This window comes from Vidua chalybeata, chromosome 1 (genome assembly GCF_026979565.1).
Source record: "Vidua chalybeata isolate OUT-0048 chromosome 1, bVidCha1 merged haplotype, whole genome shotgun sequence".
NCBI lineage: Eukaryota > Metazoa > Chordata > Aves > Passeriformes > Viduidae > Vidua > Vidua chalybeata.
Window position 1 is genome coordinate 101,687,878 of NC_071530.1, and position 15,824 is coordinate 101,703,701.

At 42.0% G+C, this 15,824-nt stretch overlaps 1 protein-coding gene and 1 long non-coding RNA gene across 2 annotated transcripts in view; one reads left to right on the top strand and one right to left on the bottom strand.

Moving 5' to 3' along the window:
• APCDD1 (APC down-regulated 1) overlaps positions 1-13,593 on the top strand; it is a 27,795-nt gene extending 14,202 nt beyond the window's left edge. The window contains exons 4-5 of the mRNA XM_053959776.1: positions 6,925-7,246; positions 9,256-13,593. Of these exons, the coding sequence (XP_053815751.1) occupies positions 6,925-7,246; positions 9,256-9,704 (771 nt within the window). The 3' untranslated portion in view covers positions 9,705-13,593. The remainder of the gene's footprint in view (positions 1-6,924; positions 7,247-9,255) is intronic.
• On the bottom strand, positions 3,924-15,824 carry LOC128797345 (uncharacterized). Its single transcript, XR_008434095.1, has 2 exons — positions 15,246-15,824; positions 3,924-4,144 (listed from the first exon to the last, which is right to left on the bottom strand). It is a non-coding gene; the product is annotated as an uncharacterized LOC128797345 (long non-coding RNA).

Here is a 15,824-nt window from a genome sequence, read left to right on the forward strand (position 1 = left end):
TAAGCCTCTATATAGAAGAAAGTTCCACCCAGCCCAAGAGTTTACACAGCCTGTAAGTTGGATGTGGTAGCCACATTCATTACTTATGTGGTTGAAATGAAGGGTAATTAAAAACAAATGATTGCTGGATATGTTAGGAATGCCAAAGCCACATGATCAGGACTTTAAACAAATAAAATTGGACCTTTTCCAAATTCCTGCAGCGATTTCACCACGAGATAGTAAATCAAAAAGGCTGTCCAAAAACCAGACAGCTTTATGGTGAGCTACAAATCTGAATAAATTCACAGATTACCGTATCTCAAGTGTTCATATAGAATCAGGGAGCTTATAAAAACATATAATATGTCATCTCTTAAGGTTCTATGAATTCTCTTAGATAAGAACATACCTTAAACAAATTCCTCCTGTAAAATATGTAGAAGTTCTTTAGTGCAGATGATGAATAGGTCACTATATAGATTTATCTTGGCTATTTCCTAACCTGGCTCAAGGTACTAGTAAGGACTGGCTGATGAATGGAGATGAACATCTTTGATGTCTCTTGACAAGTTTATCAAGTGATTCAAACTATCACACATGGAGCTTCTTCAGCCAGCATGAGAGAGCACATGGGTGGGAAAGGCAGGATGGGGGAACTGCTTGGCCATCACATATATTACACAAAATGTTCCCAGTTAGGACAACACCAAGGAGGCTGCCTGATTAGTTGTAATATGACAAAAGTATACACGGACTTGTAGCATGAAGGAAGGCTTGAATACAGTATTCGTTCTCTGTACAGGACAGAAAATGTCTTCAGAAATGTCTGCTCTAAACTACAGAAAATTTGCATAATAGCAGTACTGGGAGACTTATTTCACATGTAATTGCCTCAGCAACATTGCTTTGTAAACAGAGAACTCCTTGTGCTATTTTATCATGTGACAGAGTAACGGGAAATATCAGAGCAGGACTGTGATTACCAGTCATTCTAGTTAGATCATTACTTAGGAATAAGGCTGACATGGTCTGAAACATCACAAGAAACCTAAAAAGCACTAGGATAACCTTCACTCTTTGTCATGCTCAATCAGTTGCTGAACACACTCTTTCAGTAAGATGTTTTCCCTTTAAAATGTGACTAATGAATCAATTCTCTATTACAACTTTATTTAGCTAGGGACTTGACTTCCAGCAGCACCTGGAATTTGCAGCTGATAGAGATTCAATGTATGGAGGGAGACTGGTGCTTGGGCTTTCCTTTAGCCAAGAAAGAGCAAAGTGTACAAAGTTTTCTGTGTTTTTCAAAAATTTGAGTCTTCATCTCTTTGAAACACAGTGACTTCATCTCTAGGGGAATGCTATATACTTGTGAAGCTCCCAGGGAAATGCAATCGTTAGTTAATAAATAGATGTTGAACATGTGAAGCGCCTCAGAAAAATATGCAAAATTCAACCAAAAACTATAATTTTGGCAGACAAAACTCCTTTGTTGCCCAAGTAGTGCCACTAGACTTCTAGATTAAGGCAACACTTGAAGGGTGCCTTTTGTCCATTATTACTTGAAAAGGGCTCTTGGTTAGGAAAATTATGAGGGGAAGCAAGGTAGAAATATTCAGAAGAATGCTCAAGTGGGTTAATTGCAGGTTTATGAACAGTAACAGTGTGTGTGGTGCCCTACAGAGATGAAGAAGCAAGCAGCTTTTAGCTGAGGTTGGCCCTTGCCGTGCTCGGCAGCACTGTCGGCTGTGGCCCTGCGCCTTTAAAGGTGCCACGTCTGCAGTTAGCACTGTCTGCTCTGCAGCTGCAGTAAAAGCCTGCCACAACTCAAATGCAGCACCAGGGATCTAAATTAACTATTTAGCCTAGCCCAGGCCTTCAGGTCAACTCAGCATATGTATCTAAACTACTGACACCTTCCTTACGGTTGGCATCTAAGCACAGTGGCTTCATCTTTTGTAAAAAGGCAGGGAAGACTAAGTGGTAATATTGTGTGGTTTAGAGTGCTGTATAGGATGCTTTTTAAGGGCATAATAAATACGTGAGGCAGCTTTATTTGGGAATAGTTTATTCTTGAAAATGGACATTCAAGCTGTCCCTTCAGGTTTTCCAGGAATTTTTTTTGTTAATACTTCATAAAACATTCATGTCACCATAATTTAGTATCATTTTAATGGGACAGATGACATGCAAGCACATTCATCTGAGAAGTCTGGTTTTCTCTTTGTTCTTGTCTTTTGCCCAGGCTAAAGTCATTTATACCAGAAAAGAACAACTAGAAGACTTTTGCATTTCATATTGGTTTTGTTTATTTCAGTTTTATTCAGGGTTGTGCAACAGAATCAACATCATAGATCAGACAGTTGTGTAATGGTAGTGCCTTGAGATTCCTTTACTATCTTTCCCTTTGTAAAAGCAGTTAATAAAAACCACTCCTCAATATCTTAGAATATATGTTACGCATTTGCAGATAAATCTGAGCATATCTCCACCCTCCTTCCTGCTTGCAGCACCTCTGCTCCCCACCAAAAGAAATATCTGACAACTCTGCAAAGGAGTTACCGCTCTCTCCAGCATTTTACTTGCCTCAAGATTTTTAATTAAAGTTTTAAATCTTCATTTTTCTTCATTCTGTTTGGCAGGCTGAGTTATAACTGTGTCAGGCGTGCTTGTCAACTCCCCAGAGCCAGGCTAATGCACATTAGTCAACTCAGCTTCATATGAGGTCATGCAAAGCCTGCAAATTATCACTTTTGTACTGGAGAGAATTTGTGGTTGTTTTTTAAAGTCTTGTCTTGGTCTGCAGTTATCTACAGTGGTGGAGGAGCAAGCCTGATACTATCCTGAGCAATTCATAAATGTGTCCTTCCTGTGGACTTGGCTCCTTGCAATGTGAAGCAAAGCCATCCAACTTTTTTTGTTGAGCTGGAAGCATTTCTTTGAATTGATGTTCTCCCAAGAATTTCCATTTGTACTTATCCTGGGAGCGCTAGTTACTAACACTAGCACCCGGTACCGTGTTTCCTTTGGTGGTGAGGTTTAAAGCATCCTGACCAGGCATGAGTCATTCCAGTCCCACCTAGTCCTGCCCATGACATGTGGTATTTGAGAGGTGTGCAAGACCATAGCTGAGTGTGGCTTTTCTCTTTCCTCTTCTTCAGCACTTTCCCTCATGGTAATATGTGCATTCACATGGCAGGGGTTTCCTACCCCAGCTTTTGTGGCTGTTGGCCCCTACAACATCCCAGGATTCTGGTTAGATCTGTAATGCACACACAGTTAAAGCCTGAGCCCATGCTTGGGGAAATCCAGTGCCTGGTCCCTCATCTCATGTCTCTCTGCAACAAGGATACGCTGGGTACCACATGACAGACCCAGTCACATGCTATGTGGTGTAGCCAATGTCACACAAATAGTCCTAGGCAGTCATAGAATTCCACAGAACTTAAAAGAAAATTAAGGTGTGTTGGGAGGGTTTATGTTTCTGACTATGCATAGCAATTGGAAAAAAGATGAAGGAACCTCATCTTTGTTAGCTTTTTTAAATTAGAATTCCCCTTGCTTGGCTTTCAGAGCTCTCTGGCCTTATTACCACTTCAGCTGAGACAGTAGGACAGAGTGATAAGAAAAAATGTTGGTGGGAATTTTTAGATCCTAAGCTGTTTTCTCCCCAGCTACAAGAACTGAGTTTTCAGCCAGAGATTCAGGCTTGTTTTGGCACACATGGCATAGTGGATTAGTTCAGAAATTGGCTTTAAAGAAACACCTGGAAGGACAAGGAATGTTGTCACTATGGCTTTGGCACTGCAGAGCTGCAAGGAGCCACCCATCATGGGAAGGGATCTTCCAGCTATTTTAGGGCCCAGTCCTTCTAGCAAGGCCCCACTATTAAAAAACGGCACTGTGCACCTAAGATAATCAAAACATAGAACCGATATTCATCCTGTCCTCCGTTCGTTTTATTGCTTTTTAGTTATGTCATGCCCCAGTTAGCTTTTTATTAGAGAGTTCTTAATCCTGTTTGGACTCAAACGTCCTCTTTCTCTGTTCCCTATTTTCTTTGAATACCTGTTTTTAGAAAATAATCTTTCTCTGAAACACATGGAAAGGGAGTGATTTGCAAAGCCTCAGATAGTGTAATTAAGAGCCAAGAGCAGCTGACCTAAAAAAGCAAGAGTGAAATATACAGTCAATTGTAAAACATAAATTACTCCATAATTAAGTCAAATTGTCACATAACAGAACTATTTTTTTCCCTTGCCCATTACGTGGGCAAAAATCATACTGAGGGAGTTTATACATGGCATATTCTTCCACTAAGAAGTTTATAAAGTTGTGAAAGATAGTATCACAGCAAAAAAAGGTTTATGTGGGCTTAGATTCAAATGCTGGTCTCTAGAAAGGGATGCATTCAGAGTACATCCTCTGATGGGCTGGAGCCAGCTGGTGTCTCACAGCTGTGAAAGGGATGTTTCTGCTTCCTCCCTCACCACCCCAACCTCTCCCTGCTGCACTCGTGGTTCAATGCAAAAAGTGCCTGGTTACCTCAGCCCCCTCATCTGGGCACACCATCAGTGACTAGAAGGCTGTCAGGTTGGACATTCCTTAGCAGCCCAACCGGCCAGACCCTCACAGCTGGTGCAAAGCCTTCAGAATTAGAAGAGCTGCACAGATTTACAATAGTTCAGGACCACAGGGTCAAAAAGCTAGGTGAACTACAGACAAGTAACAGAGAGTTAACAAGGACCTTCCTAGAGTTTGCCAAAGGAGTCACCTCTGCTCACAGTGTAATGGTAGCCAGTGGTGACCAAAAAATAAAACAGGCTGAGTTGTTGTTTGGTTTTCTTCAGATTTTGAACAAGGCCAACAAAAATCGCTGGTTCCCAGGTTAAATTGCCTTGGCTCACAAACTGTTTTTGGAGGATGGACTCCTGGCAGGAAAATGTGAATAAACCAAACCAATATACTGCTCTGCCAGGGTCTCCTCTGAGACATGATAGAAGCTTTCAAGTTCACTTCAGTAGAGAAAGGACTGTAGCAGAGATTCTCTCCTACTATTGATGGATTCAACATATATAAGCTATTTTTAGTTTTATAGCACTGTCTTTTTCTTGCTTTTGGATTCACTTTAAGAGAGTGGGGTAGTAACAGCCATAAAGTTTCTGTCATCAGTGCCCTTATGTGTCAGTGCAGCCAATCTGCCCCATGGCAGGACAGAAATGTGTCGTTAAAAGGCTCTGGCATCTTCATCTCCAGAAAAAAAAACATTATTTCTATTACAATTGAAAGATACTTTTTGTATATATATCTGCACTAACTTCACCAGTTGCAGTTAAATTACTCAATTAAATGTTCTTTGTATTTCATGAAAGTACTAACAGACCTCTCACCTGCTTGCAGAATTTAGCTGAAAAAAACATATCTTAAAATTTGGTAACAAGCTCCACAGTGGGAAAGGACTACATCCACTTTAAGAGCATGGTGACATGTGGTCTCCAGAAGACCATGTGTTTTGGGGTGGAAGGACTCTCGAGAGGTCACCAAGTCCAGCCTCCTTCCTCCTTAGAGCAGGGCTGTTGGCCAACAGTGATTCAGATCAGCCAACAAAGATCTTGTACTTTCATCTCTCAAGGACACTCCTCGATCCTTCCTGGAGAGAGGGGGATGCACTGGCAGGTTACTCACACCCACCACATTCAAGCTGTGAGGTGTTTTCCTGAGGTGCATCAAGTTAACAGCTAAAGCTCAACATACAGCCATCTGGGAGATTTACAGAAATACTTTTTCTTTGTACACCCTTCCATCCCTCTTTTCTGAGGCCTCTCTGAGTACCCTCCGTAACATAAATGCTCATATTTACTGCTCTTACTTTAAAGTGCACATGAGCTGCTATGAAGTCAGCATTTCTCCACTCACTGCCTTCAGCTCTGGCTCACTTTAGGGGTGATATTCACACAATCTTCATTAGTGCCCTGAATTCCTCCAATAAAATTATTGTAGGTTGCTTCAGAGAATCAACCTACAACACCCACAATATATTTCTTTTACCCATATTAAACAGGGTTTATATTTGCCCCATCCCAGACCAGATAGTCATCCAAAATCTTTTCAGTGATAGTGAAATCAATGAAATGGCTGCTGTTCAATGTTCCTAGGATATAGAAGAACGGTCTATGCAAAGTAACTATAAATTGTGTTGCTCAGGAGGTGCAAGCCTCAGCCTGAAACGTCTCCACTCCCGCCACAGACTTGGGAGCCTGCAGACCCCTCCTAAGACACCCCAGGTACTCACATTTGGGGCCAGGTGTACTTGGCTGCTTGAGTTTGCTGCATGGCCCACACTGGTGAGCCACCCTGGAGCTCAGCAGGTACCATGGACCCTGTTCCTGCTGGAGAGGGCCATAAAGTTTTCTCCATGTCCAGCAGCAACCAGCCACATCACACACTTCCCAATCTTGTGTTAGTGCTCAGCAAATCTGATAGACTTTGAAAAACACTAGTTACTATTGTCCCAAGGTGCCATCCAAAAAGAAAGAAGTCCTTATAACACCCATGTTTATCTACGGTACTTAAAGTTAACAACTAAAAGATAAATAAGAGTTCAGCAAATGTATTGACACAAGCGTTGCAAAATCCCTATCATAGTAAATTACCATCTGCCAGCTTGTTGTATGATTTGAACGATAAAGTCAGCCTTTTCTGGATCCTGAACTAAATGTTAATTTCAGATAAATGCAGACAAGGGAATTAATTTCTTACATGCTCCTCTGCTGTGCAGTCTTACGAATACAAAACCAAATGGTACCACTAACAAGATCAGAAGTAACAATGCATTCCTTAAAATGTGGAGCTGGCGTCACTTCAGCAGGAAGTGGCTAGCCTGCTGCATTGCCCTGTATCCCAGGTGATGCCTACTGAGGGTTTCTATCTGCTTTGTTTCAGAACCATGAGCGCATGTGCATCCCATGCAGGATCATCTACCGCTCGGATGAGCACCACCCACCCATCCTGGCGCCCAAGGCAGACCTGACCATCGGGCTGCACGGAGAGTGGGTGAGCCAGCGCTGTGAGGTGCGGCCGGAGGTGCTCTTCCTGACTCGGCACTTCATCTTCCACGACAACAACAACACCTGGGAGGGCCACTACTACCACTACTCTGACCCCATCTGCAAGCACCCCACCTTCACCATCTATGCCAAGGGACGCTACAGCCGGGGAGTCCACTCGTCCAAAGTCATGGGTGGCACAGAGTTTGTGTTCAAAGGTAGAGTTGCTTGATACAATGGGGAGGGAGGTAGTTATGGACCAGAGCAGTTTGCTCATAATGATTTGGTTGCTGATGATTTCATTCTGTGATTTTTCAGGAGTTCATAATTTCTTGGGAAGTTTGCGGGCATTATGTGAATGCCCAGCCAAGCTATACAGCTGCATGACATTTCACACTGCTGAAGCAATACTCATTTGTCTTTAAGTACACACAAGAAAATAAGAATTCACATTACTTAGTAATCTCGAAGTCCAGTGGCCAGCCATCAAGCCTCTAAGAGAAGTGGTTAGATATGTGTCCTAGGGCTCCTTCAGTAGAGAGAAAAAAGCATCTTCAGAAGGTATTTCAGATCTGAAGCGGTATAAATAATTTTCTGTGGAAGACAGATGCAGCAGCATGCATCTTTTCATGCGCTCCCAAGGGGCCCTCAAGCAAATAAGGGTGTCCCTAAAGACAGCTCTGATTAAAGATGCCAGAGTGAAGACAAAATGTATCCAACCCAAACCCATCGGGTACTTTGGAAAGCAGCTCTTGGTGGTGACACCACCCATGGCTGAGAAGCTTTCCTGTGCAAACAGCCCCATGGCACCCTGCTTAAAAAGAGCTCAGGGGCCTGAACCACTCACAGAAACAAGCATCTCCAAAACACAACATCCCACCACAGCACCAGCCCCAGCGGAGCCTCTGGTAGCCTCAAGCCCTCTGTAGGCTCTTCTCTTTATTTCAGTTACCACATTAGAAGCATAAAGCATCTTGCATGGGTCTAATTTAGAAAAGCATCCAACCAGAAGAAATAATCTATTTATCTGAGATTTTTGTAGGAGATGGGAGATACACTTGCCTGTCAGAACTTTGGCTCTTTCTAGCTGCATGTGGAGCATGTCCCAGCTCAGCTCCTGGCATGAAATCCAGTTTCTGCTTGGATTTCTGGTTTATGTTGTGCCAATGTACCTTACAGATCAAGGTCATTAATTTGGCTTCGGTAAAACTTTCAGGTTCAATTTCTATAAATTACCTTTTACTCCAGCTGCAGAAAATAATGTGAATTGTAGAGTCATTGAGTCAAACAGCTGTTTATAAAAGCTCAGGAAAAGCTCACAACAAATCTTATTATAAAGTGATCTGCAAGAGAAGATTTGGTATGGATTTTGGTATGTTGGGAGGCATACCCTGTGCTTCTGTTTTGGTCAGCACCAAACATTCAGATCCATTTTTCTTGATATACAGTGTCAAACACACACCAGGAAAAATCTCTATTCAGCTTCTGCAGGCTCAATCATTTTGGTTTTTCTCAACTTTTTTAACTTGGCTGGAAAATGAAACTCTATATGCCTTAAACTCCTTTGAAATACAAGCAGGTTAGAACTAAAGAAGCTGCAGCAGTTCTACATTTAATACTGCAAGCTGCAGTCAATGTTGAGAGATGAGAAAAAACATCTTTCTGCAGGTCATCTATATTTTATAATTCATAGAAAAAAGGACAGGTAATATAGGATGATAGTGCAACTGTGATGTTTTACAAATTTTCCAGTGGGAACTAATTACTTTATCAGGTTTATAGGGGAGCTAGCAAATACTAAGAAATTATGAAAAATATGTGATAAATGCTCTACTTACAAATTAATACAGACAGTAATAAAACATGAGTAAAGTTTTATTGTTTCCTCTTTTCCTTATCTCCTAGTACAACCTACCAGGCTTTATCTGTGAAGGATTGTCTGGAATTTATGAAAAGCTCTGCTTAATCTCTGGCTGAGATACGTGGCCATCAGGTTTTCTTCAACTGAGTTGGAGGGGGGTTGTTCTGTGCAAAAAGCAATTTTTGCACAGACAAAGACATAAAATGATGCTCCTAGATTTGCTGGCTACACTTGTAATGTGAAAAACTAATTTAAGAAGGAACAAGGGGAGACAATTTTGATTTAACAGGTATGCCTCAATCTGCATGTTGGCTTTGCTTTTGTTTTTGTCCCTCTGCTAACAGCTCCTCCCTTCCTCTCTCACAGTGAATCACATGAAGGTCACTCCCATGGATATAGCCACAGCCTCGCTGCTCAACGTCTTCAATGGGAATGAATGTGGAGCACAGGGATCCTGGCAGGTTGGGGTTCAGCAGGACGTCACCCACACGAACGGCTGCATCGCGCTCGGCATCCGCCTACCTCACACCGAGTATGAAATCTTCAAGATGGAGCAGGATGCCTGGGGCAGGTACCTGCTCTACAATGGCCAGAGACCGAGTGATGGCTCCAGCCCCGACCGACCTGAGAAAAGAGCCACTTCCTACCAGATGCCTTTAATTCAGTGCGCCTCATCAGTACCCAGATCTGAAGAGTCACCCGAGGAGAATAAAATCAGGCTGTATAGCAGCAGGGCACCGGAAAAATATCCCAGCATCCCAGCTCTTGCTTTGTTGTTTATTTGTACTGTGTCATATTGGGATATTCTCAGCTAGAAGCGAGGAAAACTTATTTTTCATGACTACAAAGCCAGGAGTCCTCCAGACTGGGGGTTGTTTTTCTTCAGACAGAAAAGGACATTTATTTTCTTGATGCACTTGAATGCCTGAGAACTGTTGTTCTTTTCCTTACTTCCCTCTTCCTTCTCGAATCCCGAACGGCACTCGTTTGATGTTTGTGCTTTGAACTTCATCCAGTCTGATCCCTGGCCTGACACGACTGCACAAAAGTAATTGCACTTTAGGACTGCAGACTTCTGGGGGGAGGGAGGGGGTCTCCTTTTATTTTTTTTTTTTTTTCTTAACTGCTGGGATGAACTCTATGATCCTGCTTCAGTCATCTCTGCCATCTTACTGTTGTGGTACTCTTATCCCCATTGCCTGATTTCTCATCAGAATTTAGCTCTGGGGAAGGGCTCGGTGTTGCACCAGTACTGTGATAGCAGCTTCCCCCTCTGACTTCACAGCTCTGATGTAGATATGTATATAAGGAGGAAACCCACAAAGATTTATCTTGCCATTATCTCACAGCTAATAATACAGAAAGAATCAGCAAATCAACAGCCCTCTGTTCAAAATGTGTTAAATGGTTGACACCCCTAATTAAAAAAAAAAAAATACTCCAAGTAATTTAAGCTATTTTTACAATCATTAAGTTGTAAAAATAACCAGTGGCTTAGTATTTTCTCATTCAATTAACTTAGCTGTGTAATTGCTTCGAGGCCTCCCTTTGTATCTAGAGAGTAGTTACAACTAAGCCCCCTCAAAGCCAGCCAGCAGCAGCAATTTTCCTGTCAGATGCACAGAGTGCAGGTAAGCTGCAGGAAAGGCTGCAGGAAAGACTTCTCTTTCCATATTCCTGAGGTCTTACATACTCCACATGCAGTACTTGGATCAGCTGGGTGGGCAGAGTAAAGCAAATGGAATCCAATGTGTTCTGCAGCCCTATTTAGCAGCATCCTTTTAGTCATGTGACCTCATGTAAGAACAGGGAAAAGGGTTACAGCAGCAAGCACACCATGGTCCCTGGTAGAGCAAGAAGGCAGCTGGAAACATACCCTCAGGTGGAGGAACACCGGCCCAGTCTTACAGAGGGGAGAGCGAGAGATGCACTAATGCAACCACATCCTTCCTTTCCTCTTTGCTGAACTGTCCCAACACATGCCACAGTTTCATAGAGTTTAAATCAGCATTGGTTTGGGGAGACACTGCTGGGAAGGTGGATAGACACAGCCCTCAGAGAGCATTTGTCAACTAGAGCCTGCCCTGGAAACTCTCAGGTTTCCCTCAGTGGTGAATACATCCTTTAGTGCACTGATGCAAATCAGAGCAGACTCTGGAAGCAGTAGGGGAGATGCTTAAGGCCAGCAAGGAGTTAGAAGTTCATAGATGAACCATGCTCCCCTGCTTTAATGGGGAGTGAACTGAGGGCATAGCTTAATCTTGTGTTTGGGCTGTGGCTTCTACTGATGTACACGTTTTGGCTTACAGGAGGAGCAGGAGCATCTGTAAGAAACAAGGAGAAAAGTTGTGGCGTTTCTTCACAGCATAAGCAGCTGCTAGCTGCCCAGCCCAGTACTGTGTCAGAAAAAGAACCTTTAATGTATTCCTTTCAGTATCCTAGAAAAAGTATGTTTTGAATGAAAGTCTTTCAACTTTACATAGTGAGTCTTCATACTGACTACTATAGCAAAAGCATTCCTTGAAAACATGGATGTGAATTTCCTCAGAGTTGAAACAGAATCAGTTCACCTAGTTTTGAGACAGCAGGAAGACAGAGGGAAGGAGCAGTATCGTAGATAGATGCGCTGCTGAGTCAGACCACATCTTTCATATTTTTTCCTCAGACAAATGAAAAGTCACAGAAAACTGTTACTTAAGAGTCAGGAGTGGAGCTCAGGTTGGCTCAGTAGTTGCCAGAGAAAGTGTTTATCCATCCATCTGATGTCAGATCATCCTTCAGCTTGTTGGGAGGATCTGAAAGCCAACTCACCGTGATGAATTGAGCCCTATGAACAACAGCTGTTCTGATCAGCATTTCTTGATGGTTTTTTTGCTCCATGCAGTCAAATCTACTTGAAGAGCCAGCTCTGGATCAGTTGCTGGTGGGTAGCAGGGTTTTAACTAGAGGGTCAAGAAGGAGATAGGATGCCTCTGACAGAGGCATCTACTCTGACAGAGTAGTTATGAACCAGCATGGAGTTTGGTTTTCTCTAGATTGAATTTCATAGTCAGCAGAGTGATACCAGCATATCTCTAAGTGGGTTACTGAGCTGTTACAGTCAAACAAGTCCCCTAAGTACCTGCTTCATTTCTGACTTCTATTTGAGATCTAGCAGCAGGAGTGAATTTACACAAGTTTTTATTTAAAAGGATGGATACTGTGTGGCATTCCTTAGATCACACAAGACAAGCTACTTTTACCACCATTGACCATTCCCATGTGGTCCTATCTCTGAAAAAAAGATCCATGATTAAAAGTTGTCAGACTATGTCACTTGCCTGTGCAAGTGCCACACACAGCTTGATCCCAGCTGACATCTGCACGTGCTTGTGATGCAGGATGAAAGCAAAGACCAAAAGAACTGTTCCACAGCATGATTTTCTATACTCATCGGGGCAATCATCTACAGTTTGTTAGTGCCTTGTGGCTCCTCTCTCAATTATCTAATGTCAAAAATATTGCAACAGTTTCAAAAGAAAGATCTGTCTAGTTATAACCTCTAAAAGCACATTCACGTCTCAGCTGTTTTGAATCACAGACGTGCAAAGGTCTAGGTTTTCCAAGGTTTATGGTTAGACTACATGAAAATGTGACTCACTGTACAAATTGTACAATAAATGCTCTTTTTTCCCCTGTTATTTAAAGACACTTAAAAAGGAAGTATTTTTAAAAGGTCTTCACAATGCATTATATGAAATCTGATTGGGGACTTCTGTAGCTTATTTGTAGTGTTGACCAGAAACATAATTTTATGATCTGGGCTCTTAGCATTTGCTGCACCAGCTTACCTCCACGTGCCTATAGATTTTTAGTTTTTCTTTTAGCCAATACCAGTCAAGTTGGACAAAGCTGTAAGTCTTCAGAGTGCATAGTTTATGTGCTAGTCTGTATTTTCTGTGAGGCTTCTCCTTGCTTGCAGGCACAGAACGAGGAGCTAAGCTTACCCCCTCTTTTGGTTTCATCACTCACTAAATTACCTGCTGTACAGCACCACGTACATATGTGACACAATATATTCCATTCATTTTATTTCTCCAACCTGACCTCATGTGCTGGCAGCCCTGGCTGCTAAAGAAGTTAAGCTGCAAGTGGTTTAGCAGTGGAAGACCTGCAAGCTGGGTGATTTGTCCCTTGCTGAAATGAAGAAGGTTTAAAAAAAAAAAAAAAAAAAAAAAAAAAAAGAATCCATTAATGTTAGTATCTTCAGCTGCAACCAATGTCACCAAGACAGGTGAAAGTTTTTCCCTCAGTAATATCCTACTCAAGGATCCACCTGACAGAAGAAATGGCAACCTAAAGAAATTCTTAGGCAAATTGTTTTAAGAGGTTCTATTCAAGAAATAGGACAAAAGGGATCAGAAAAGTCAAAACAAGTGTTCTTACTCTGTTTCTATACTATTTACGTATTGTGCCTGCTGTCCTGGGGTAGAATGTCATTTCTATGAACAGAAGTCTGTATTTTAGGATATAATGTCAGTCTTGTTTGAGTCGGAGCGTGCTTGCCTAAAGTGCAGGATTTTAAAAGAAAAAAAAAATCTTTTTATTTTTGTAAACTTACAGAAGATATTTTTCTTCTCAACTATGTTCCAGATTAAACTGCTGGGGAAGTTTAAGCACTTGTTAAACTATTGATTGAAATAAAAAAAAAAAGCCTAACTGTAAAATTAAGGATTCTTTGCCTCCTCTACATGTTAGTTTCCTGTTCTGTTGACTCTCTAAGTGTAAAAAAAATGTTAGGTGTCTTGGAAAGAAACAGCCAAAATCCTGACTGTTGAGTAACTGGTGCACAAAAAAGCTCATTTTTTACTACATACACAGGTTTTTGTTTCAGAACATGTCTGCCACTAGGAACAGTTCCAATGGATATGGATATGGGATTTGGGGTTCACAGCACATCTTCAGGTTTTCTGAATAAAATCGTGGCTGAAGGTGCCCAGTAAGTAACAAGAGAGTGTGGTCAGGACAGCTGTGTCAGGACAAAGGGTATGGTTCAACAAAAACCAGGTGTTTTTCATAAGTGAGATGTAAACAAACAAACCACTGCTGCTGCTCTGCTATTGCATCTCAGTTGCTTTAAGGGCTACAGCCTGAGACATTGGAAAGAACACATCTTAAAAAGAAAGAAAAACCTGAAACAAACCATGAAGGGAAAGCATGACACAGGATAACAGAATATCTTTGCTCAGTGCTTTGCAGTTTCACTCCTGCCTCATGCACAGAAAGAGGTGAAATGCAGTCTTTGAGCTTTCCAACATCACGATCAAAAGCTTTGGACTCAGTTCCTGCGTTTTTCAAAGTGACTCAGGAGATCCCTGAAAGATGAGTTCTGTTTTCAGGAAATATGCCCGAAATTACAAGGTACTCCAAGTGCAGTAGCCACAGCCTCTGAAGTGGCCTCCCTTCCTCACAAAGCAGTGAGTATGGAGAAATTCAGGCAATTTATTGCAAAATTCTGCAAGATTCTATTTGCCATAATTTACTTAGTCCTGACAGAATGGGGAAGGACAGGTAACAAAAACCAGCACCACTCATTCTGGTTCATTCTGTTTCATTAATTTTCCATAATTTTTACTCTTTCTACAAGTAGTTTTATCCTTTTAGTCTTCTCCTCTAGTGCCATCAAATTGGATTTTTTTCATTGCCATTTGCTACCAGCAATAAATAATAGTAAGAGACTCCACTTCTGAATCAGGCAGAGACAAACACAGTTTTGAAGAATCATACCATGGGTACCCTTAACAGCCAAGGCAGGAGTGCTGTTGGCCTGTGCAAATATTTATCAGGCAGCCTCTGCCCATCCATCTTCTTCACAAGTCTGTTCCAGGGTATAGGACCAGTCCATGGGATGGATTCTGGCTAAGGTACTACCAAGCCCTGAGGACAGTAATTAATTCCTCCATGTCATCCAATAATGGGAACTGCCCGTGATCACCACCTTAATGCAGGCAGACATCATTTCCCATGGGAACCACAGTGCTCCTTATCTGCTGCCATTTCCAAGATTCTCTGTTGGAAAATGAGAAAGTAAGCCGCACAGGGTAGTGCTGTCTTCATATAAATAAATGAAAAACGCTGGGAGAAAAAAGTTTATACTTGGGAATGTTGATCTCCTAGATTAACACACAGTAAAAATAACAGAATCAGACTATGTACTTTCATTCAAAGGACAGATGCTTGCTGGACAGACATATGCATTATTAATTTATTTAAATAACTGCCCAACTACTGAATCCCTTTGGTCTTAGTACCAACCAAAGACCAAAAAATAATCAAAATTATGTATGGGCACCAGCTTTATTAATATGAGAGCTTACCTGCATCTGGAGTGCTGCATCCAGCACCAGAGTCCTCAGCACAAGAAAGACAGACTTGTTGGAGCAGGTCCAGGCAAGAGCTATGAAGATGATCAGGGCTGGAGCACTCTTCTTATGAGGAGAGACTGAGATTTGGCATTATTCACTTCAGAGAAGACTCCAGGGACACTTTATTACTGTGTTTCAATACCTAAAAGAGGTCTACCAGAAAGATGGGTACACACTTTCTAGCAAGGCCTGCTGCAATAGGGAAAGGGCCAAAGGCTTTAAACTGAAGGAGGGTCAACTTAGATTGGATATTAGGAAGAAATTCTTTACTGTGAGAGTGGTGAGGCACTGGAACAGGTTGCCAGAGAAGCTGAGGATACGCCGTTCCTGGAAGTTTTCAAGGCCAGGTTGAATGGGGCTTTGAGCAACCTGGGAGATGATCTTTAAGGTCCCGTCCAACCCGAGCCATTCTAGGATTCTCTAAGGCATTTCTGGAAACAATCGCATCTTCCAGCAATCACTACAAACAATAGTTTCAACACTACAAACAAGAGACACCCAAGCCCCCAGACACTCCGCCGCTTTCTGGGA